General features: G+C 41.0%; 1 protein-coding gene across 1 annotated transcript in view; it reads left to right on the forward strand.

The window, feature by feature from the left end:
• The first annotated feature begins 401 nt into the window (after nt 1-401).
• Nucleotides 402-23,718, forward strand: part of CPLANE1 (ciliogenesis and planar polarity effector complex subunit 1) — a 154,953-nt gene continuing 131,636 nt past the window's right edge. The window contains 8 exon segments of the mRNA XM_049769035.1: nt 402-599; nt 5,947-6,028; nt 8,574-8,693; nt 9,317-9,549; nt 10,674-10,780; nt 14,259-14,415; nt 14,706-14,809; nt 18,017-18,199. Of these exon segments, the coding sequence (XP_049624992.1) occupies nt 402-599; nt 5,947-6,028; nt 8,574-8,693; nt 9,317-9,549; nt 10,674-10,780; nt 14,259-14,415; nt 14,706-14,809; nt 18,017-18,199 (1,184 nt within the window).

Below are 23,718 nucleotides of genomic sequence, written 5' to 3' on the forward strand. Positions count from 1 at the left end.
ACTAATGATTCAAGTTATAAAATGAGATTACTAAATGCCTCATCAAGATCTTACCTCCAGGGGCCGGAGCGCTACCATAGCGATAGGCATTTGCCTTGCATGTGGCTGACCCAGGATGGACCTGGCTTCGATCCCCAGTGTTCCATATGGTACCGTTCACAAGACAGGAGCGATTTCTGAGCTCATAGCCAAGAGTAACCCCTGAGCGTCACTGGATGTGGCCCAAAAACCAAAAAAAAAAAAAAAAAATCTTACCTCCAAATAGTTTATTTGAGCTGATAGTTTACAAAACTTTAAAATCTGTCTCTAGATTGGGAAATTGCAGCAGGAAATAGCTCCAAACCTTCCATTCCTTGCCTAGAGATTGGAACTGATTTTTCGCAGTTATCCTTGCGAGCCACATGTGGTTGGCAGGACAGGCCTTTCGAAAATTTATTCCGCTCTTTGACCGTGTAGTAGTGGAAAGGAGCGCAGCTGAGACTGTAACCAAAGGAGGCATTATGCTTCCAGAAAAATCTCAAGGCAGGGTGTTGCAAGCAACGGTGGTTGCTGTTGGATCGGGGTCCAAAGGGAAGAGTGGAGAGATTGAACCTTTTAGTGTAAAAGTTGGAGACAGAGGGCCGGGAAGGTGGCGCTAGAGGTAAGGTGTCTGCCTTGCAAGCGCTAGCCAAGGAACGGACCACGGTTCGATCCCCCGGTGTCCCATATGGTCCGCCCAAGCCAGGGGCGATTTCTGAGCACATAGCCAGGAGTAACCCCTGAGTGTCAAACGGGTGTGGCCCAAAAACCAAAAAAAAAAAGTTGGAGACAGAGTTCTACCAGAATATGGAGGCACCAAAGTGGTTATAGATGACAAGGATTATTTCTTGTTTAGAGATGGGGACATTCTTGGAAAGTTTGTAGACTGAAAATACCACACTTGAAATGGCATCCCATGAAGCTGCCCATTCCACTGAAGTACTGAAATCTTTCATCATGTAAATAATTTCCATGTCTCTTTTATAATAAACTAATGCTATCCAAACTAAAAAAAAATCTCTCTATTATAGCATTGTTGTATTTTAGCTATGTAAGTTTTGTGAGGTTTTTTTCCCCTTGGTTATTGGGCCACACCTAGCAATCTCAGGAGTTACTCCTACCTCTGTGCTCAGGAATTACTCCTAGTGGTGCTTGGTAGACCCTAAGGGATGCCAGGGATTGAACCTGGGCCGGCCACGTACAAGACAAATGCCCTACCCACTGTGCTATACATATACGGTATTTTTATATCCTTATTACTCTTTGGGAGGGCCACACCTGGCGCTGATGAGGGGTTATTCCTGGCTCTGCACTCAGGAATCACTCCTGGTGCTGCTTGGGGGACGATATAGGATGTTGAGGATTGAACCTGGTGGGTTGGCTGCATGAGAGGCAAAAATCCTACCCACGGTACTATTGCTCCAGCCCCTATTTATACCTTTTTTTTTTCCTTTTGGTTTTTGTATCACACCCGACAGTGCTTAAGGGTTACTCCTGGCTCTGTGCTCAGAAATCGCTCCTGGCAGGCACAGGGACCACTTGGGATGCTGAGATTTGAACTACCTTTCGTCCTGGATCAGTTGTATGCAAGGCAAATGCCCTACTGCTATGTTACTCTTCAGACCTATAACTTTTGCATATTTTATTTAAAGCACTGTGATATACAAAGTCATTCATAATTAGGGACCTGAGCGGTGGCACAGTGGTGGGGTGTTTGCCTTGCATGCGACTGACCTAGTTCAGACCACAGTTCGATCCCTGGGCGTCCCATATGGTCCCCCAAGCCAGGAGCGATTTCTGGGCACATAGCCAGGAGTAACCCATGAGCGTCCCCTGTTGTGACCCAAAAACAAAAATAAAAACTAAACAAACACAAACGTTATTATTAGGTTTTAGACATACAGTGTTTTATTTTTAAAATAATATCTTTTATTTAAACATTGTGATTACAAACATGATTGTAGTTGGGTCTCAATCATAAAACATACAGTATTTTAGCACCAATCTCACCACCAGTATCAGCCTCTTTCCACTTATTTTCCCAGAGTCCATCCCATATCATCATCATCATTCTTCCCCAACCCTCTATCAAAACCTCCTTTCATAACCAGGACCATTTAAGGTTTAGTTGTTAAAGTTTGGGTCTTATGATTTCATTGTTGTTGACTCCATGGTTGAATGTTTAATTCTGTCCTTACCACCAATGCACCTGAGTCCCCTGTTATTTTACATCTGTCTTTCTCCTCCTCCATTCAGTTTCTTTTGTTCTCCTCACTGTTTATACTCTGGGGCCAAGAGTGTTCTAAACAACCCCCATTTAAACCATTGCATTCCTTCATGCACTTATTCTAAATATCACATATAAGTGATATCATCCAGTATTTAATCCTCTGTCTTCATTTAACATAATATCTTCCGGTTCCATCCCTGTTGTAGCTAATTCCTTGATTGCATTATTCTTTACAACTGTGTAGTATTTGCTGTATATATGTACCACATCTTCATCTGTTGACTCCAAGTCTTAGCTGTTGTACTGAGTGCTGCAAGGATTAGTGGTGAGCATACACCCGGCTGTGCTCAGGGTCACTCCTGGCTCTGTGCCAGAAATCACTTCTGGAAGGCTCTGGCGACCATATAGTATTATGGGAATCAACACAGCTCCGTCCCAGGTTGCCGGGTGCAAGGTAAACGCCCTACCGCTGTGCTATATCTCTGGCCCAGGCACACATCATTTTGAATAATTTTTTTTCTTTTTTGGGCCACACCCCTTGGTGCTCAGGGGTTACTCCTGGCTCTACGCTCAGAAATCACTCCTGGCAGTCTCGGGATCATATGGGGTGCTTGGAACTGAACCCGGGTCAGTCCTTGGTCAGCTGTGTTCAAGGCAAACGCCCTACCACTGTGCTATTAATTCAGTCTGACCCCTGAATGAATGGTTTTCTTTTCTGGGGATAGATACCCAAAAGAAGAATGCTGGGTCCTATGGCAGCTTGATTCTGAGTTTACTGAGAACCTTTCATAGGGATTGAATCAAATAGTATTCCCACTAGCAGTGGATGAGAGTTCTTTTTCACCACATCCCATTTTTTGGGAGAGTGTCACACTCAGTGGCGCTCAGGGGTATTACTCCTGGCCCTGTGCTCAGAAGTCACTCCTGGCAGTCTCCGGGGACCATATGTGATGCTGGGATTCGAACCAGGGTCTGCCCTGTGTTGGCTGTGTTGGCTGCATGCAAGGCATGCAAGGCCTTACTGCTGTGCTATCGTTCCGGCCCTCACTGCATCCTTTCAACACAGATTGTTCCCAGTATTTTTCTTATGTACCATCTTTACTGGTGTAAGATGATATTTCGTTGTCATCTTGATTTGAGTTCCTAATGATAAGAGATGATGAGCATTTTTTTTACATGCCTATTTTTATCTGCTGGTCTTTCTCAAAGAGATGTATGTGCATTTCCTCTTCCCATTTTTTTTGATGGTGTTTTTAGATTTGGGGGAGTTTAATATTTGTGAGTACTTTTTTGGGGGGGTCACACCCAGTGGCACTCAGGGGTTACTCCTGGCTCTTTGCTCAAATCGCTCCTCGAAGGCTCAGGGGATCATATGGGGAGCCAGGAATCAAACCAGCATTCAGTCAGTCTTGGGTTGGTCACATGCAAGGTAAATGCCCTACCACTGTACTATCTCTCTGGCCCTATGTGGTACTTTTTATATCCTAGATATCAACCCATTATCTGATGTGTTTAGTGCAAATATTTTATCCCACTCATCTATCTTTTAATTTTACCCTGTGTTTCTTTTGTCATACAGAAACTTTCCAGTTTGATGTAGTCCCATTTATTCACATTTGATTCTGTAGCCTTTGCTGTTGGTAACATATTGTTGAAGAACCTTTGAGATCAAGGTTTTAGAGTATTCTGCCCATGTTTTCCTCAATGTTATTTATAGATTCAGGTTTGATCTCAAGGTCTTTAAACCATTTTGAGTTAACTTTTGTGTACCTGTGAGGTAATCCAGCCTTAATTTCTTACATATGGTTAGCCAGTTGTCCCAACACCATTTATTGGAGGCTTTTATCCATTTCATGTTTTCAGTTTCTTTGTAAAGTTAGTTGAACATGTATCCATTAGGGTTTGTTATTGCATATTCTGTTTTAACCCATTGATCCAAAAATTTGCCTTTTGTTCCAATATCATGCTGTTGTGTTCACTATGGTTTGTAATAGTTTCAAGTTATGTAATGAAATGCCTCTCAGTTTCTTGTTTTTCAGTATGGTTTTGGATATCTGGAGTCTTTTATGGTTCCACACAAATTTTATAATTGACTGTTTTAAGTTTTTGAAGAATATTTTCTGAGTTTGGGTAGGGTTTGCATTGAATCTATATAGTCATTTTGATTCTTGTTGATTCTTCTGATCCATGAACACAGAATATTTCTCCATTTCTTTAGGTCTTCAATTTCTAGAGTGTTTTGGAGTCTTTGTAGTATAGGTCTCTATCCTCTCTTTTTGGAGGGGGTGGTATTTGGGTCACACCTGGCAGTGCTCAGGGTTACTCCTGGCTCTGCACTCAGGAATCACTCCTGGCAGGTTCTGGGGACCACTTGAGATGCTGGGATTCTAACCACAGTCTCACCTGAATTGGCTGGGCTGCTTGCAAGGTAAATGCCCTAATGCTATGCTATTTCTCCAGCCCTGGGTCCTGGGACTCTGACCTCTTTGTTGAGTTGGTACTTAATGGTTTGGACACTTATTTTAAATGGGGTAGACTCTTTGATCTCTTTACGTCTGAGTCATGTTTTTGTATAAAGACATACAACCTGGGGCCAGAGTGATAGCAAAGCGGATGATCCAGGATGGACCTGGGTTCAATCCCCAGTATCCCATATGGTTCCCTGAGCTGCCAGGAGTGATTTCTGAGCACAAAACTAGGAGTAGCCCCTGTATGCTGACAGGTGTGGCCCCAAAACAAACAACAAGCAAAATACAACCAGTTTTTAAATATTGATTTTGTAGCTTGCCATTTTGCTGTAATGATTTATTGTTTCTAGGATCATTTTTTGTGGACTCTTTAGGGTTTTCAATGTATATCATCATGTCATCTGTAAATAGAGATATTTTGACTTCCTCTTTTCCAATTTGGGTCCCTTTAATTTCTTTTTCCTGATTTCTGTTGCTAGGCTTCTAATACTTTGTAGAATGAGAGTGGAGAAAACAGACATCCTTGCCTTACCTCTGTGGGAATGCTTTTAGTTTTCCACAGTTAAGAATAATAGGAGCTGGAGTTATAGCACAGCAGGGAGGGCTGACCTGAGTTTGATCCCCAGTGTCCCATATAGTCCACTGAGCACCGCCAGGAATGACCCCTAAGCAGAGAGCCAGGAGTAAGTCTTGAGCCCTGACTCAAAAACCAAAAATAAAATAAAAATAATATTGGCGGGGCTGGAGTGATAGTACAGCTAGTAGGACATTCGCCTTGCACACGACAGATCTGGTTCAATCCCTGCTATCCCATATGGTCCCCTGAGCCTACCAGGAATGATTTCTGAGTACAGAGACCAAGAGTAACTACTGAGGGCCACTGGCTGTGACACCCCAAAAATGAAATTGACAGTGGACTTTTTTTTTTGTTTGTTTGTTTTTTGGGCCACACCCGGCGGTCTTCAGGGGTTACTCCTGGCTGTCTGCTCAGAAATAGCTCCTGGCAGGCACAGGGGACTATATGGGACACTGGGATTCGAACCAACCACCTTTGGTTCTGGATCGGCTGCTTGCAAGGCAAACGCTGCTGTGCTATGTCTCCGGGCCCGACAATGGACATTTTATAGATAGCATAATATCTTCCAACTCTACAATTTATGTATTATTAATACTGTTTTTTTTTCCTTACAGCATGTGACTTCTTTAACTGGTCATTGATTTTTGTGGAAGCATGGAGATAAGGTTAGAAGTTTTGTCATCAACAAGTATCAAGCAGAAAAAGCCCTGGCCACGAATCTCCTGGTTAGGACAAGTATGTTTTTATTTTTTTCTTCTAATTTTAATACACACTACTTGTGTGCCTCTCACACAATCAACACAGGACAGACACTGGTTTGAATCCCAGAATCTCATATGGTCCCCCAAGCCTGCCAGGGGCGATTTCTGAGCACAGAGCCTGGAGTAACCCCTGAGCACCACTGCTGGGGGTGGCCCAACCCTCCCAAAAAAGGAGTTAATAATGTTTTATAGTCTTAAATAAAACAACGTATTTGGAAGGATCACCTGTTCACTGAACAGGATTTTTTTTTTGTTATGAATGATTTTTGTGGAGATTGAGGTATTTCTGGAACATCTAACAGACCATTAGATATATAGATCTAGGTCTCATAGAAAGATCTGGATTAGAAAGAAGTAGATACCCCAGTACATTGATGAACACATAGTTAGATATTGATAAATTGTGTTTTTTGCCATAATAAAAGTGGTCAGTGTTCTGGTACTCTCACAAAGAACATTAATAGTTTATTGATCTGATTCATTAGGGTGAAAAAAATGGACTCCTTTGGTTGATAACTAGAGAAGCAGCCAAAAGAACTTACAGGAAAATGACCTTCAAGGTCAAACATCAAAAGTTTTTTTTTTTATGTTTTGAGGTCCAGCTCACGACATGAAGCTCACCACAGAGAGTGATGGGTGCAGTCACAGAAATAATTACACTGAGAACCATCATAACAAAATGTGACTGAATGAGGGAAGTAGAAAGCCCATCTAGAGTATAGGCCGGTGTGAGTTGGGGAGGAGGGACACTTGGGACATTGGTGATGGGAATGTTGTATTGGTGAAGTTCTAAGAATTTAAGAATTGAATTCTCTAACTTTGGAGCCACTAGTCATATGTGAATATTTAAATTAAAACAAAAATCCCTAAAAAAAAAGGAATTAAGGAGATTTGCACTGAATTCTTAGATATCTAGCTGTTGCCTAAGAATTGTTTGTAGGCTAGGTGCAGAAAAGCTAATATAAAAAAAAAATCAGGCCAGATGGAGGTAAGGCATTTGCCTTGCATGCAGAAGGACAGTGGTTCGAATCCTGGCATCCTATATGGTCCCCCGAGACTGCCAGGAGCGATTTCTGAGTGTAGAGCCAGGAGTAAACCCTTAGCGCTGCCAAATGTGACCCAAAAACAAAATAAATAAAATGAAATAAAATACAAATATTTAAAAAAAATGAACAGGATTTTTTGCTTGTTTTGTTTAAAGTTTTTAAATTGGTTTTTAAATTTTTTTGGGTTTTAGGTCACACCCAAACCTCAAAAATTTAGGAGCTACTCTTGGTTCTTCACTAAAGAATTACTCCTGGTGGTGCTCATGGGACCATATAGGATGCCAGATATTGATCCCAGATTGGTTGCATGCAAGGCAATCACCTTACTTGCTGTACCTCTCCAGAGCTTGGAGTAACCCCTGAGCATCTTTGACTGTGGCTGAGAAACCAAAAAATACACAGCCTATTTTCTCTAGATAATGTAGACTTACCAGAACTAATGATTTGTGAATTTTAGAAACCTTATTATTATTATTATTTTTGTTTGTTTGTTTTTTGGATCACACCCAGCGGTGGCACTCAGGGGTTACTCCTGCTCTGAGCTCAGAAGTCGCTCTTGGCAAGTTCTGGGGACCATATGGAATGCTGGGAATCTAACCAGGGTTCATCTAGGGTTGGCCACATGCAAGGAAAATGCCCTACTGCTGTGCTATTGCTCCGAACCCTAAAAACCCATTTTTAAGATAGAATGAAAAAATATTTAGGTTGCCAAATCAACCTTCATGTTTATTTTATAATTTATGGTTCAAATGTACGTATGAAGCTCTGTTTTACTTTATTTGTTTGGGGAGGTCACACCTAGCTGAGCTCAGGGATTACTCTGGCTCTGCACTCAGAAATCACCCCTGGCAGGCTCAGAGGACCATATGGAATGCTGGGAATCGAACTAGGGTCCCTCCTGTGTTGGCCTCCTGCAAGATAAACGCCCTACTGCTGTGCTATCGCTCCAGCCCAGTATTATTTTACTTTTTAAGAAAATTCACTGACAGGGCCAGAGAGGTAACATGGAGGTAGGGCATTTGCCTTGCATTGCAGAAGGATGGTGGTTCGAATCCCGGCATCCCATATGGTCCCCCAAGCCTGCCAGGAGCAATATCTGAGAGTAGTGGCAGGAGTAACCCCTGAGCGCTGCCGGGTGTGACCCAAAAAAAGAAAAAAGAAAATTTACTGACAAGACATTTAATCAACTTCTGATATCTCGTCTTTATTTTCTTAGGAAAATGAAGCTGTTTTTCTTTTGGATGATAAATTTATAAATGAAATTAATTTGCTATCAGGAAAAACAAAGAAGAAAATACCAACTCTGCAACCAGTGATAAAGGATGCTATTTTACTAACAACATCTGGGAACGGTTAAGTAGTAGCAATATTTTCAAAAGTCTACATTAATTATATTTTTGAATATCTTTGGATAATTAAAAGGAGATATTAGGTGATAACTTTTGCATTTTCTTTTTCTTATTTTGGAAACAGATTCTTGGTTAGCTGGTCTGCTCAACACAGGGGAACTTTTCCTTTGGAACAAAGATCAAGATTGTTTAAAAACTGTACAAGTCAGTGATAAGCCTAAGGAAATGATTAAAGCTGTTGGAGGTGGGAATATATTTTACTTTTAAAATTGCTTTAACTGAACCAGAGAGATAGTAGTGTGTAAGGTGCTTGATTTGCATACAGCTGACTCTTGTTTAATCCTACGTACTTCACATAGTCCCTGAGCCTGCCAAGTATGATCCCAGAGTGCAGAGCCAGGAGTAAGCCCTCAGCACTACTATGTATGGCATCACTTCAACAAAACAAAGCAAAAGAGGTTTGACTTGATAAATAGGGACAAATGTGTGAAACATTTCTTACTACATTTTAAAAAAGTGGATTTCTGTATGTGTAAATTTCTTAAAGTGTATATGTTATGGGGTGGTGGTCTTTATTTGAGATTGTGTTTTACAGTATCACAGCCACTGGTAATATTAAGATAGAGTCATCTTGAAGAAGAAATATTTGACATACCTAACTCATCTTTTATAACAATGGGTTCCTATTATCACATAATACACAATCAGTGTTTTCACTGTTGGCATTTTGAATTTATTGCCATTGTCTTAGCTTTACATCCTAATATAAATAATTTTGTATTCTTGTAATCAGAATGAATATATTGCTTACTTTCTGGGAGCAGAGAAGAACTCAAAACAGAGGTTGATTACATATTTTTTTTCTAGCAAGTTCTTTGAAACTGTACCTGTATGTATCTGAAAATGGGAAAAGAATTCTGCTTGTAACTCCTTATGGATGCATATTTCTTTGGGAATATTTTGAATTCAGCAATATCTTATCTTCTAAAAACTCTTCATTGGTGGGTCAGTGGTCCCAGATCATACCTGAAAAAGGAATTTGTTTGCCTTCTGCGGAAGATAAAGAAGCTGTAGTGCATGCTGTTTTTATAAAAAATGAGGTAAAAATTGCAATCAAATAGGGTATTATTGAATTGATTTGATTTTAAGGGCAGGTACTATATATGAACCTAGAGTGTATAGTGGCATTGTTATTTTTATCTAGCCCTCATTAATTTCAAAGTATTTGTAGAATTATTGTAGTAAAGATATTTTTGTATTGGTTACATTTATTTTTTTCTTGCATGTGGCCGTAAGTTTAGTTACTTTTCTTTTTTTACTCCTGACTCGAGCTCAGGGATCACTCTTAGAAAGGTCGAGGGAGTTCAGAAAGATTGATCCCTGGTAGATTAAACCCAGGCTTACTATTTATAATATTGTTCAGTCCCTTAGTTATATTTTATAAACTTCCTTAGGGTATTCTGGGATTAAAAAAAATCAATGGAAAGAAAGAAGGGGCCAGAGCAGTGGCGCAAGCAGTAGGGCATTTGCCTTGCACACACTAACTTGGGACAGACTGTGGTTCGATCCCCCAGCGTCTGATATGGTCCCCTAAGCCAGGAGCAATTTCTGAGTGTATAGCCAGGAGTAAACCCTGAGCGTTACCAGGTGTGGCCCAAAAAAAGAAAAAGAAAGAAAAGGGGACAGTGGGTAGGGTGTTATGCCTTGCACATGGCTGACCTAGGTTTGTTTTGTCCCTGGAAAGTCATATGGTCTCCTGAGCACAAAGCCAGGAATAACCCTTGAGTATCACTGGGTGTGGCCCAGAAAACAAAAAAAACAAAAGAATAAAAAAAAAAATAGAAAATAGACTTTTTTTTGGGGGTCGTTTGGGTCAGATCTGGCAGTGCTCAGGGGTTGCTCCTGGCTCTGTGCTCAGAAATCACTTCTGGCATGTACAGGGGACCATATGGGATGCTAGGATTCGAACCACCATTCATTCTGGATCAGCTGTGTGCAAGGCAAATACCCTCCCACTATGCTATCTGGCCCCTATACTTTTATTTCTTACTTAAAATGTCACTGGCTTAGAAATAAACTATATAGTTGGTTTAATGTTAATAAAATTATAGTAAGATTCAGTGTCTTGTATTTGTTTTATTAAAAATATAAAAATATATTTATATTTCACATATCTTACTTTATTCTTATATTACATGCTAAAATATATGAAATTTATCTACAGTTATTTGGAGACTGCTGCTTGTGTTCATTCGCTTTTTATTCTGGGGAATGTCTGAAGTTATCATTTCTGGCGGTTCGGTGGCATGAGAATAATTTTACATCTGTAAGGTGAGATAAACGTTTCCCTCTGTCCTTTTTATTTTTATTTATTATTTCTTTTGGGCCTCCCAGACAGTGTTCAGATGACCACTGTACCAGTACTCTGCTGGACTCTGCAAGTCTGCTGGTGATCAGTGCTTTGGCCTAGCCAGGCTCTTAGGCCACAGAGCTTGAGAATGTCATTTGAAAAATGTTTATTTTCTGATATTTTATAAATATCTTCTTTATAAAATAAGATTTGTAAATGTCAGTATAAATTTCACTTTCTGAGATTTTATAGATGTGAGCTTTTAATTAATTTAGTTTCTAAACATTTGTTCTAGAAAGTTATTCTTGCTTTGTTTTCTCTCTTAGAACTGAGAAAAATAAAAAAAGATAAATTAGGCTACAGTTTTAAAGACTTGTATTTAAAGACTTGTCTTAAAGACTGAAAACAGGGCCAGGGAGATACTACAGCGATCAAGACATCTGCCTTGCCTGCAGCTAACCCTGGTGTGATCCCTGCTATAGCATATGTGGTACTCTGTACACCATGAGGAGTGGCCCTTAAGCTCTGCTAGGTGTGGCCCTCTCCCACTTCCCAAGCAAGTGGTCTCTTCCAAAAATCCTGAAACTGCAAACAACTCTTTGGGGAAGTAATGCAGTTTGGTCTAATTTGGGGGAGCATGGTGATTAATCCACATGCTTTGGTTTTCAGAGATCACTCCTGACTGCTCAGGGCCTTGAGTTCTGGCAGAACTCAAGGATTGAAGTAGAACCTTGCTATGTGTAAGACTTCACTCTATAGTTGTCTTTCTGGTTCCATATTTACATATTTTGGGTTATGCCTGACTATGCCTAGGAGTTATTCTTGTCTTGGTACTCAGGGACTATGCATTGCCAAAGATCAGAATTAAGACTCCTGCAGACCCAGAAGGTACTCTAATCATTAAAACCAGCTACATACAGTTAAGTTTTTTTTTTTTTTTTTTGGTTTTTGGGCCGCACCCGGCGGTGCTCAGGGGTTACTCCTGGCTGTCTGCTCAGAAATAGCTCCTGGCAGGCACGGGGGACCATATGGGACACCGGGATTCGAACCAACCACCTTAGGTCCCGGATCGGCTGCTTGCAAGGCAAACGCCGCTGTGCTATCTCTCCGGGCCCTACAGTTAAGTTTTTGGTTTTAAAAAAAATCTTTCAGAGACTGGAGTGATAGCACAGCAGGAGGGCGTTTGCGTTGCATACAGCCAACACAGGACGGACCCCAGTTCAATCCCCAGCATCCCGTATGGTCCCCTGAGCCTGACAAGAGCGACTTCTGAGTGCAAAACAAGGAATAACCCCTGAGTGCTGCTGGGTGTGACCCCACAAAACAAATCTTTTCAAAAATCCTTTAGTTTTTGGACTACAGACTTGTGGTGCTTTGGACTACAGATTATTTCTGGTTTAGTGCTCATGGACTGTTCTGGCTATGCTTGGACAACTATATGGTGCTGGGGATCAAACCTGCATGCAAAACATTCCCATTAGCTATTTCTTTTATTCTTACAATTCTGTTTTAATAGGGCATATATTTTCTTATAATTTTTAATTTTGGGGCCACACCTGGTGGTGCTCAGGAGTTAACTCCTGGCTCTGTGCTCAGAAATCACTCATGGCAGGCTCGGGGGACTTTATGGGATTCCAGGGATCAAATCTGGGTCCATTCCAGGTCATCCACGTGCAAGGCAAATGCCCTACCCTGCACTATTGCTCTGGCCCATGTTATTTGAATTTACTACTGTATCTCTTTTTTTCTCTTGGTTGTTGGGCCACAGTGGTGCTCAGGGGTTACTTGGCTCTGTGCTCAGGGATCACTTCTGCTGGGCTAAGGGGACTATTTGGGAAGCTAGGGATTGGATCTGGGTTTGCTACATGCAAGGAAAACACCCTATCTGCTGTACTATCTCTCTAGCCTCTACTACTGTATCTCTTTCTTTTTAAAAAACCATGAATCATATAGTTGAGAGTATACATTTGTTTTCAGATAAGTGAAAGAGTAAAGTTATTTTAAAAAGAATAGAAAAATAGAAAAGAAAAAGAAAGATAAAAGAAAAAATTTTCAAAAGTACAGTGACGGGGCCAGAGAGATAGAATAGAGGTAAGGCGTTTGCCTTTCATGCAGAAGGTCATTGGTTCGAATCCCGGCGCCCCATATGGTCCCCCGAGCCTGCCAGGAATGATTTCTGAGCGTGGAGCCAGGAGTAACCCCTGAGCACTGCTGGGTGTGACCCAAAAACAAAAAACAAAAAACAAACAAACAAAAAAAAGTACAGTGACAAGTACATTTGTGAAATTTATTGTATCTTCAATGAGGTCTTTAAGGCATTGGCAGAAGGGATAGTTAGCTCTTGTTGCTATCTAACCATTCTTTTATTACATTTGTTTCCAAACATTTAGTGACCTAAGCTACACATTGGCATCTAAATTGGTGTTTTCCTATTGGAATGAGAGTATTAAACAAATGAAGTTGTCCAGGAAATCAAATACTATTCCTGATAATGAATTTTTTGTGGGGTATGTTCTCAGTTGCTAGGTCTCCTAGAAGTAGTAGAATGCTGGTGGAAGGGTTATAGGGAGAGGGTGCCTGCATCCACTCCAGAAAAGCCCTGATGATACCAGAGCAAATACCAGCATACCTGGAGTTTGGTCAGATTGGTGTCTCTGCAGAAATTGTAGGAGAGCAGTGAAGCTGGGCCATAAGCAAAATTGTGATTATGAGTGATGGATGCAGCAGGCAGAGCTTAATCAGGATGGGGGCTTGGCTTGCTGTCTCTACCAGGATTGCCAACTTTCAGCTACATGACTTATGTACTCATGATTTTTCATAGTTTTATTTACATCTCTATTGATGATTCCCAGCATCCCATATGGTTCCCCAGCCTGCCAGGCGTGATTTCTGAGAGAAGAGCTAGGAGTAACTCCTGACACTGCTGGGTGTAAACCAATAACCAATCAATCAATCAATCAATCAATCAATAATTTGCTCTCTAAGGGGCCGGAGAGATAGCATGGAGATAGGGCATTTGCCTTGCATGCAGAAGGATGGTGGTTTGCATCCTGGGATTCTATACGGTTCCCCGAGCCTGCCAGGAGCAATTTCCGAGCGTAGATCCAGGCGTAACCCCTAAGTGCTGCTGGATGTGACCCAAAAAACTATATATATATATATATATATATATATATATATATATATATATATTTGCTCTCATGTAAAAATAATGTATTTGTAAACTTTTAGTGGACATACATGTTTTTAGGGATTGACTACAGAACATGGTGCCAATTTCAAAACTTGGATATTGACTATGATTAATGAGTGCTGTGCATGAATCTTCTGAGTGGTCACTATAAGGTTTAGTCCTCTTATATTCTCATATGGAATTTCGTTGAGCCTTAGATTTATTTTGCAATTACTTATTTAAAAGTGACTGTACTGCCTGCTTTCATTATTTCATTAATTTCTTAGGTCATTGCCATTCTGTGTTAAGTGGGCACAACGAGAGTACATTCTGTGCAGTTTAATTCCTAAATGTGAATCAGTGAAGTCAAGAGGAGGTCTGATCTCTGCCTTTTCAAGAGATGGCATTACCTTTGCAGTAACTCTTAATCAGAAAGACCCAAAGGTCAGTAAATGTAATGTCTTGGAAAATAAAAAAGAATGATGGGGCCAGAGAGATAGCATAGCCGGTAAGTGCCCTACTCAGTGGGCCCTACCCAGTGCTGTCACTTCAGCCCTGAAACTTTTAAAATGTTGCATAAAATGAGAGGAAGATTATAGATGGTCAAGCTTGCCTTCCCAGTGGTTATACTCAGTAGGTCTTTTATTTGAATAGTAATAGATCTCCTGGTTCTTCAAAATTATGAATTAAAGTGAAATAATTTTGATGTTAATTATTATCTTCTTTCTTTACAGGCAACCCAGGTATTATTTATTAACACACTCAAGTTTGTTACCCTCTGTGGTAGCCTTAAGGGCTGTAGTAATAAAAATCCTGTGCTTCCAGCTACACTTGTCAGGTGAGAACTCATTGGTATTTGTAAATAATTTTTTTTTTTTTTTGCTTTTTGGGCCACACGCAGGGATGTTCAGGGGTTACTCCTGGGTATGCTCTCAGAAATTGCTCCTGGCTTGAGGGATCATATGGGATGCCAGGAGGTCGAACTGCATTCCTTCCTAGGTTAACACATGCAAGGCAGACACCCTACTGCTTGCGCCACTGCTCCGGCCCCTGTAAATAATGTTTTTTAGGGTGTTTTTGTTTTTGTTTTCAGGGGGCACACCCTATGGCACTCAGGGTTACTCCTGGCTCTTCGCTCAGAAATCACTCCTGGCAAGCTAGGTGAATTATATGGGATGCTGGGGATCAAACCAGAGTTGACCTTGTGCAAGCAAACTTTACCTTACCCACTGTGCTATTATTCTGGCCCAGATTTGGCTTATTTCTTCCTATGCTGTCTCAGGACATGAATGGGGTAGACAATATTTTGGTTTAGGAACCAGAGCAATAGTACAGTGGATAGGGCATTTTCTTTGTATTCAGCCTACCCCGCTTAATTCCCAGCCTGCCAAGAGTAATTTTTGAGCACAGAGCCAGGAGTAACTTCTGAGCGCCACCACCAGGGGTGGCACAACAAGAACAACAACAACACAACATGTTTTAGTTAAATTGGAAAGCCTGAAATAACCGAGGGTCGTCATATACTTAGGGAATTTGAGATATTTTATTGTCCTTTAAACAAAATTGGTATCTTGTGCATATAGGTCAGTGGCAACAAAATTGGTGGTTTCAGTGACCCTGTTCAGGTGTCACCCACTAGAAGATTACCAAAATCTACACAGGATTATATAGTAGGAATTTTCCCCCTTGGACCTTTTATTATTTTTACGGATATTTTTTGAAATTTCCTGAATTTCCAAAATTTAGGTTCATTTAGCCTTGCCTCTTCATTTTCTTTACCTTCCGTAAGTTCTTTTCCAGTGTTACTGGACTCAGATTACTGAACCATTGGGTCAGAATCTCAAACGTTTGCATGAAACATTAATGTGTTCTGGGAGGGGAGTTAAGGGGTAAAGATGGAGTCTGATGCTGATTGATACTGATGCAGACTGCAGATAGAAAAGGCTAAGGATTAGCTTTTATTATCTATATACTCGAGTATAAGCTGAGTTTTCCCGGCACAAAACAGGTCATTTGATTCGGTAATCAAATGCAAGTAGTCTCCAGTCGTCTCCTGCCCTCTGCTGGATGGGCAGTGCTTCAGCTCAGTCCCCAAGTTGCCTTTAGTTGAAGAGGTAGGCAGCGGCTGAACTGAACTGAATGCCACTGAAATTATATTAAACTCACAGTATTCTGCGCTTTGTATGAAACCAATAGCAGTGATGATATCTGCAAACTCAGTGATGATGACAATGTCTATGCTGATACCCTCACATCAGATACAGCTAAAGCTCTGTTTGGACATACAGAAGAGGAGGAGGAGGAATCCAGTTTTGAAGGATTTTATCCTTTGTGATTTAGCTTGATTACCTGTTAAGCTACGTTTTACTGCCCTTTATAAAGTTTTAAAGTTGTTGTTGCTAATTTACAGTTTTTCTTTAGCAATAAATATTGAAAAACATTTATCCTACTGATTCCTCAATTATTGTAATTGTTTTGGGTATATATTTTTACTTTTGAAATTTACCAGTAGCTGCTACATTTTCTACCTTGGCTTATACTCGAGTCACTAAGTTTTCAGGGTAAAATTTCAGCTTCAAGGTAATATTAAGAGGGCTGGCTTATACTAAGGTCGGCTTATACTCAGGTTGGCTTATATTCGAGTATGTAGGCAATTAAAATTTTTGTTTTTGAGTCACACCTGATAATGCTAAGGCTTTACTACTTGAAAGCAGGTTGCTCAAGGACTAGACAGTGCCAGGGATCAAAGCTAAAGCTTCTACCTCTCTCCCTGACCCTGGAAATGACCTTTAAATATATAAGTAGATCGTGGTGGTAGACTCCAAGGATTAATATTTATTCTAATTAAAAATATGAGTGATGAGGGGCTGGAGTGATAGTACATCCTTTCACATAACTGATCCAAGTTTGATCCCCAGCATCTCATATGGTCCTTCACTAAAAAAAATAAAAAGTATGTGTGATGAGGGGCCAGAGAGATAGCATAGCAGTGTTTGCCTTGCAAGCAGCTGATCCAGGACCTAAGGTGGTTGGTTCGAATCCTGGCATCCCATATGGTCCCCCGTGCCTGCCAGGAGCTATTTCTGAGCAGATAGCCAGGAGTAACCCTGGAGCACCGCCGGGTGTGGCCCCAAAACAAAACAAACAAACAAAAAAAAAGTATGTGTGATGAGCTAGAGAGCATTTTGCTTGCAAGAGTTCCAGGATCCCTGAACACTGCTGGAGCAACTCATGTACACAGAACTGGAGTAGCTGCTAAACAGCACAGGGTGGGTCCCCAAAACCTCCAAAAATTAAATAAAATGTGAGTGATTAAAAAGCTAAACTCTTGGGGATGAACAATAGTACGGTGGGCACGGCATTTGCCTTGCACAAAGCTGAACTGGACTCTATCTCCCTCCCCCAAAGCTAAACTTTTTTTTTTTCTTTTTTTTTGGTCACACTCAGCTGCACTCAGGGGTTACTCCTTGCTCTGCGCTCAGAAATTGCTCTTGGCAGGCTCGTGGGATCATATAGGATGCTGGGTTTTGAACTACTGTCCATATTGAGTAGGTAGCATGCAAGGCAAATGCCCTATTGCTGTGCTATCTTTCCGGCCCCCAAAAGGCTAAACTCTTGTTTTTGTGTTTGAGTCACACCCAGCAGTGCTTAGGGGTTACTAATGGCTCTGCACTTAGGGATTACTCCTAGGGATGCATGAGAGACCATATGAGGTGCTGGAGCTAGAACCCACGTCAGGCTTGTGCAAGGCAAGCACCCTATCTGTTGTACTATTCAGCCCCTATAAAGCTGAACTCTTTTAGGGTAAAATTTTATTTTACATGTTACTTAAGAATCTAAGTAAACATGTTTTTTATTGTGTAATATATAGGTTTATAAACAAATTTTCTTTTTTGTAGGGAAGGAAATACCTTACATAATGTGGCAGTGCCTGCTAACTATGGGTTGTCATCAGTTTTTAAAGTATTTCATCATAGCTCATTATAAGTTATTGAAGAAATTGTTTAGAGAGCTCTTTCTAAATATGTCCTTTGTTTTTTTCTAGGTCCTACTGGGTTGGTGATATCAGCTGGACTCATGATAGTCTTTTTCTGGCTTGTATGTTAAAACGTGGCTCCTTAGTTTTATTGACCTGTCAGGGTGAATTGCTGACATTAGTAACATTTGGTTGTTCTGTAGAATTTGGGCCAGCAGAATTTATACCTCTTCACCCACTAATAACCTATAGGTGAGATACTTGAATCATATTAACTTGAAATCTTTCTCCTTTACTAGTATATTTATGATTTTTACTTTGAATTATTTTACCTTTTTAATTGTCTTATTATTCTTTCTTTCAAGCCTTATTTCAATACTTGTTTATTTATAGTTTTCTTCTTTTTTTTGGCTTAATCATGGTGAAAGTTTGACATTGTGACTATGTAAGTATTACTTAAGTATTCAATATTACTAAAAGTTTATCTTTGATATTAAGATATTTTATATATTTTATATTTAATATCTTCTTTGATATTCTTTTTTTTTTTTTTTTTTTTTTTTGGTTTTTGGGTCACACCTGGCAGTGCTCAGGGGTTATTCCTGGCTCCAGGCTCAGAAATTGCTCCTGGCAGGCACAGGGGACCATATGGGGCGACGGGATTCGAACCGATGACCTCCTGCATGAAAGGCAAACGCCTTACCTCCATGCTATCTCTCCGGCCCCTTCTTTGATATTCTTGATACATTTATTAAAGGACCAGAGATGTGTTTTAGTGGTAGAGTATGCTTTACATGTATGAGGTCCTAGGTTCAATCCATAGCATCAAAAAAGTTAAACTTTTTCGTTTATTATATTTCTCTCTCTTTTTTTGGGGGGGCCACATCTGTTGGTACTCAGAGGTTCCTACTGGCTCTGTGCTCAGAAATCGCTCTTTGCAGGCTCAGGAGACCATATGGGATGCCAGGAATCGAACCCAGGTTCATCCCGAGTCTGCAGCATGCAAGACACCCTATCATTGTGCTATCACTCCAGCCCTCAGCCTTTTCATTTATTGATTTAGCAAAACACTTTCTTTTTTTGAAAGCCACACTGGCTATGCTCAGTGCTTACTCCTGCTTTGCACTCAAAAATTCCTCTGGTGGTGCTCGAGGGATGTCAGGGATTAAACTTGGGTCAGTTGTGTGCAATTTAAGCAACCTACTTGTTATAGTATCTCTCTAGCCCATAAAAAGAAGACTTTGATGCATTAAAAACTCACACTTGGATCATGGAGATTTTTACATCACTCCCCCAAAGTAAAAGTTATTAGGCATAAATACAATAATTTAGAATTTGGGGCTGGAGCAGTAGCGCAGCAGGTAGAGCATTTGCCTTGCATGCAGCTAACCTGGGACTGACCTAGGTTCGATTTCCAGCACCCCATATGGTTCCGTGAGCCTGCCAGGTGTGCTCTCTGAGTGCAGAGCCAGGAGTAACCCCTGAGCACTGGTGGTTGTGGCCCTAAAAAAAAAAACAAAATTTAGAATTTGATTGTGTTTTAAATTTATTTACTATTTCTTTTCAGTGTCAGATATTGAACTTAGAGCCTTACTTAATGTGAACTTGCTCTCATAGTTTGCTCCTTGAAACACTGAGTCACACTGATTCAACAAGACCTAATTTTTTTTTTTTTGTTTTGTGTTTGTAGGTGTGGCACCTGACAATGCTCAGGTGCTTATTCTTAGAGGGGCTTGGGGACTATATGGGGTACGGGGGTTTGAGCCCCCTGATTGACTGTGTGCAAGGCAAATGACTATTGCTCTGGCTTTTATGCTCTTATTCTTGTTGGTTTGTTTGTTTTTGGGCCATACCTAGTGATTCTAGAGGTAACTTCTAACTATGCTCAAAAATTATTCTGGCAGGTTCATTTACTTCTGGCAGGCTCAGAAGACTATATAGGGTTCTGAGGATCGAATCAGGTCAGGGGTCAGGTTTGTGCAAAGCAAATGTCCTGCCCTCTGTTCTATCGATCTGGCCCTGAAGTCATGATTTTAAATGTTTTGGCAGCTCTCAGGGATTACTCCTGGCACTGTGCTCAGAAATCCTAAATGTTTCGGGTTGTTTTTTGTTTCGTTTTTTTTTTTTTAATTTTTATTGTGACCAAAGTGCATTACAAATCTTTCACTGCATCATTTATGGTACATAGTGACAATGAATGAGGAGCATTCCCACCACCAGTGCTGTCCTCCCTCCGCCCCTGTTCCCAGTATGCATCCCATATCACCCTCCTCTACCCCCCAGAATGCTAGTGCAACTGGTCTTCCTTTACAGCTTGTTGTGGATTGAGCATCTATTCCACTGTCATTGGAGATAGAAAGGATAAGAAAAAAGGGAGAAAAAAAATTGGTGACAACTACCAAAAGAAGAAAGAAGAGAGAGGAAAAAAAAAAAGAAAAATGGAAGAAAAAAGAAAAAAATGGACCCGGCAAATAAAAATAAATCTCTAAATAATAACCACAAGAGTGAAAAAGAAAGAGAAAAGTGGAAGAAAAAAGAGAAGGAAAATAAAGTAAAAAACTAACAAATCTAAACAAAACAAGAAAAAGTATAGGTGCTGGAGTGGTAGGGTTTGGTGTTCCCCCCACTTTTTTTTTTGTTTGTTTTTGCATAGGCACAGTAAGCATTGGGGAAGAAAGGGAATTCCTGTGGCCTAAGAAATTCAGGGTTTCTCCATCCTTGAAGCATACCATCATGGGATCAACCCCTGGCTTCATATATACTCATTACCCCATCCCATGTGATGCCAGGAAAGTTTCCTCTCGGTTGTGTGTGAGAAAATCAAGCCACTGTAGCTAGCGATCTTGGTATTTGTGCAGGTTATAGGTCAGGGTCTAGGGTAGAGTCTTTAGATTCTAGAGGTTCCTATCCATTGTTGTTGTTGTGTTCAGTCTTCTGTAACACTTGCTCCCTGTTTTCGTTCAGTCCCTAAGCTGAAGCCTAGGCTATTATGGATCCAAAGGTTCTGCTCAATCTCTGTTGTTCAAGTTGGACCTCTGCAATAAGACATCTTGTTGTTGTTGTTGTTGTTGTTGTTTATGTGTCCTGGGCTACAGCCTAGGGTAGGGTTTTTCTTATTAGTCCCAAGGTAGGCTCTGTTCAGTCACGGTTGTCAAAGTCAGTTTTCTGTTGTTGGTGTTCTTATTTTTCACAGTTCAAAGGACAATATCTCTTCTGATTTCCATTTAGTGTTAGATGATGTGATAGGACAGCCTGGTCTTAGGTCAAGTTTTCCTTTCCTCGTTGTCATATCAAAACTGGCACAAGTAAGTGCCAGAGTAGTGTTATAAATCTCCCAATGGAGCTTAGTTCCTGGTGGTGTTGCCTGGAGCTGTATCATTTCTACGATTTGGTGGGGGTGAGAGGGGCCATCAAGCATGAGTCATCAGGCGTGCTGGTTGTAGTTCTTTGCTGAGGCATGAGAACGGGGACCCAGAGGGTGTCTTTCACTGAGGAGCTGGAAGGTGGTCTGTTGGGGCAGGAGATCAATCTTAGGAACTGAGGGTAAAGAGGGTTAAATTAGGGGAAGATAACGGATCAGGATTGGAAGATGAGGGAATAGAAGAGACAGGGGTAGGGGAGAGGCAATACATGACAGGGGCTATATATATATATATATATATATATATATATATATATATATATATGAATTGTTTGTGATTTCAGCTTGGAGTCAGTACGGAAAGTCATGTCCTTAAAGACTGACTTTAAAGATCTGTTTGAGTGCTATCATCCAAATCTTTGGTATTCTGTTTCCTTTCCTAGGAACCGCCCGCACGGTTATGAAAATGAGTATTAGTAAGAAAAGACACCGCTGCAGGGGGTCCAGTATGAATGTGGGAGGAGTTTCCCTCCTCCCCCCTCCCCCCAGAGCCATTTGCTAAATGTGGCCCTGAAGATCAGTTTGGCATGGGGGGGGGGGATCTCAGTCTCCTGGACTAGGTGGTCAGCCTAGGAGGCCATTGGCCAGCTGTCTGCCCAGATTCCCAGTCATACCCGTAGGAGAGGAACAGGAATCCTGGCATGTGGGATCGTCTGGCTTGTTTTTTTTTTTTGGTTTGTTTCATTTTTGCTTTTTTGGGCTACATTCAGTGACGCTCAGGGGCTACTCCTGGCTATGTTCTCAGAAATTCTTCTGGCGGGGGGGGGGGGGGGGCGAAACCATATGGAACACTGGGGGATTGAACTGTGGTTCGTCCTAGGTCAGTGTGTGGAAGGCAGACATTATACTGCTTGCGCCACCACTCCGGCTCAATTTTTTTGTGGTTTTATAGATTTCTGGGGTAGGAATACTCTGTTATTTATAAATTTTCTATAATTAACTATTTGACTAGTGCAATATATATTTTGTTGCCTTTTTTGTCGGGCTTGGGAGGCTACCCCCAGTGGTGCTCAGGTGCTTCTCTCAGTGCTTGGGGGTCATCGTGGCAGTGCTCAGGAGACCATGCAGTGACTCATAGAATCCAGATACAGCATATATTCCAGCCTTTTGAGTTTTTCTTGATTTGTGATGCTGGATATGGAACCCAGAGCTGTCCACAGGCAAGGACTGTAGGCAAGGACCCAGCCCTTTCAGCTATCTCCTTGAATTCTTAATTGTAGTTCTGTGATTTAAAAAAAAACTGGGGAGTACCCACTAGCACTGCTGAGATTTTATTCTTGGCTCTGTGCTCAGGAATCTCGATAGTTGGTGCTTGGGGGTCCATATGGGATGTCAGCCATTGAAACTGAGTCAGCTGGTTGCATACAAGGCAAGCACCGTACCTATTGACTCTATCTCTGGCTTTAGCCCCCTTAGTTATAATCTGAAGGTGATAAATTTACACTATCATCCTCTTACATTGCTTTCTTAGTTTATTTTTTTCCTTCCCTTTGTATTTGTTTTATGATACATACGGGTTAGACACTTGATTGCAGCTTCCAGCGTCTTGGATGGAACTCATGCTTCAAGCATGTAGGACCTCAAGCTTGGTGCTCTATCAATGATTCATGTCTCTAGGGCCTCTCAGGTTTTTTTCTTTCTCACCTAATAACTAGTACTTATTGTTCATCATTATATTTCATAATTTTTTCAGGGGGTTGGTGAATCAAGATACTTTCTGTTGTTCAGGACTGACTCTGACTCTGGAATCACGGAATCTCTCTTGGCAGGCTCAGGGAACCACATGTGCTAGTGATTGAATCTGGATCATCCTCATGCAAAGAAAATGCCCTACTCATTGTACTATCACTATGGCTCACTAGATAGTTTTAATTGAAACTTATTTAGAAAGATGTGAGGGTGGGCCGGAGTGATGGCACAATGGTAGGGCGTTTGACTTGCATGCAGTGGACTGCGGTTTGATTCCCCGCATTCCATATGGTTCCCCAAGCCAGGAGTGATTTCTGAGTGCATAGCCAGGAGTCATCCCCAATCACTGCCAGGTGTGGTCACTGGGTGTGGCCCAAAAAGAAAAAAAAAAAGAAAGTTAGATGTGAGGGGAGAGGAAGAAAGAAGTATGTATTTAAGAGAGAATATAAACTCTTTAATGGAAATAAGTAAGCAAAGAAACAGACAAGCAAGCAAGATACATATTCCAGGTAAAAGAACATGGGCCTACTCTGTGGTAAGTAGGAAATTTAGGGCCAGAGTGATAGTACAACAGTTAGGGTGCTTGCCTTGTACATAACCTGGAACCCAGGTTCAATCCCCAGCATCCCATGTGGTTCCCGAGCCTGCTATGAGTGATTTC

The sequence above is a fragment of the Suncus etruscus genome, chromosome 2 (assembly GCF_024139225.1).
Source record: "Suncus etruscus isolate mSunEtr1 chromosome 2, mSunEtr1.pri.cur, whole genome shotgun sequence".
NCBI classification, from domain to species: Eukaryota; Metazoa; Chordata; class Mammalia; order Eulipotyphla; family Soricidae; genus Suncus; species Suncus etruscus.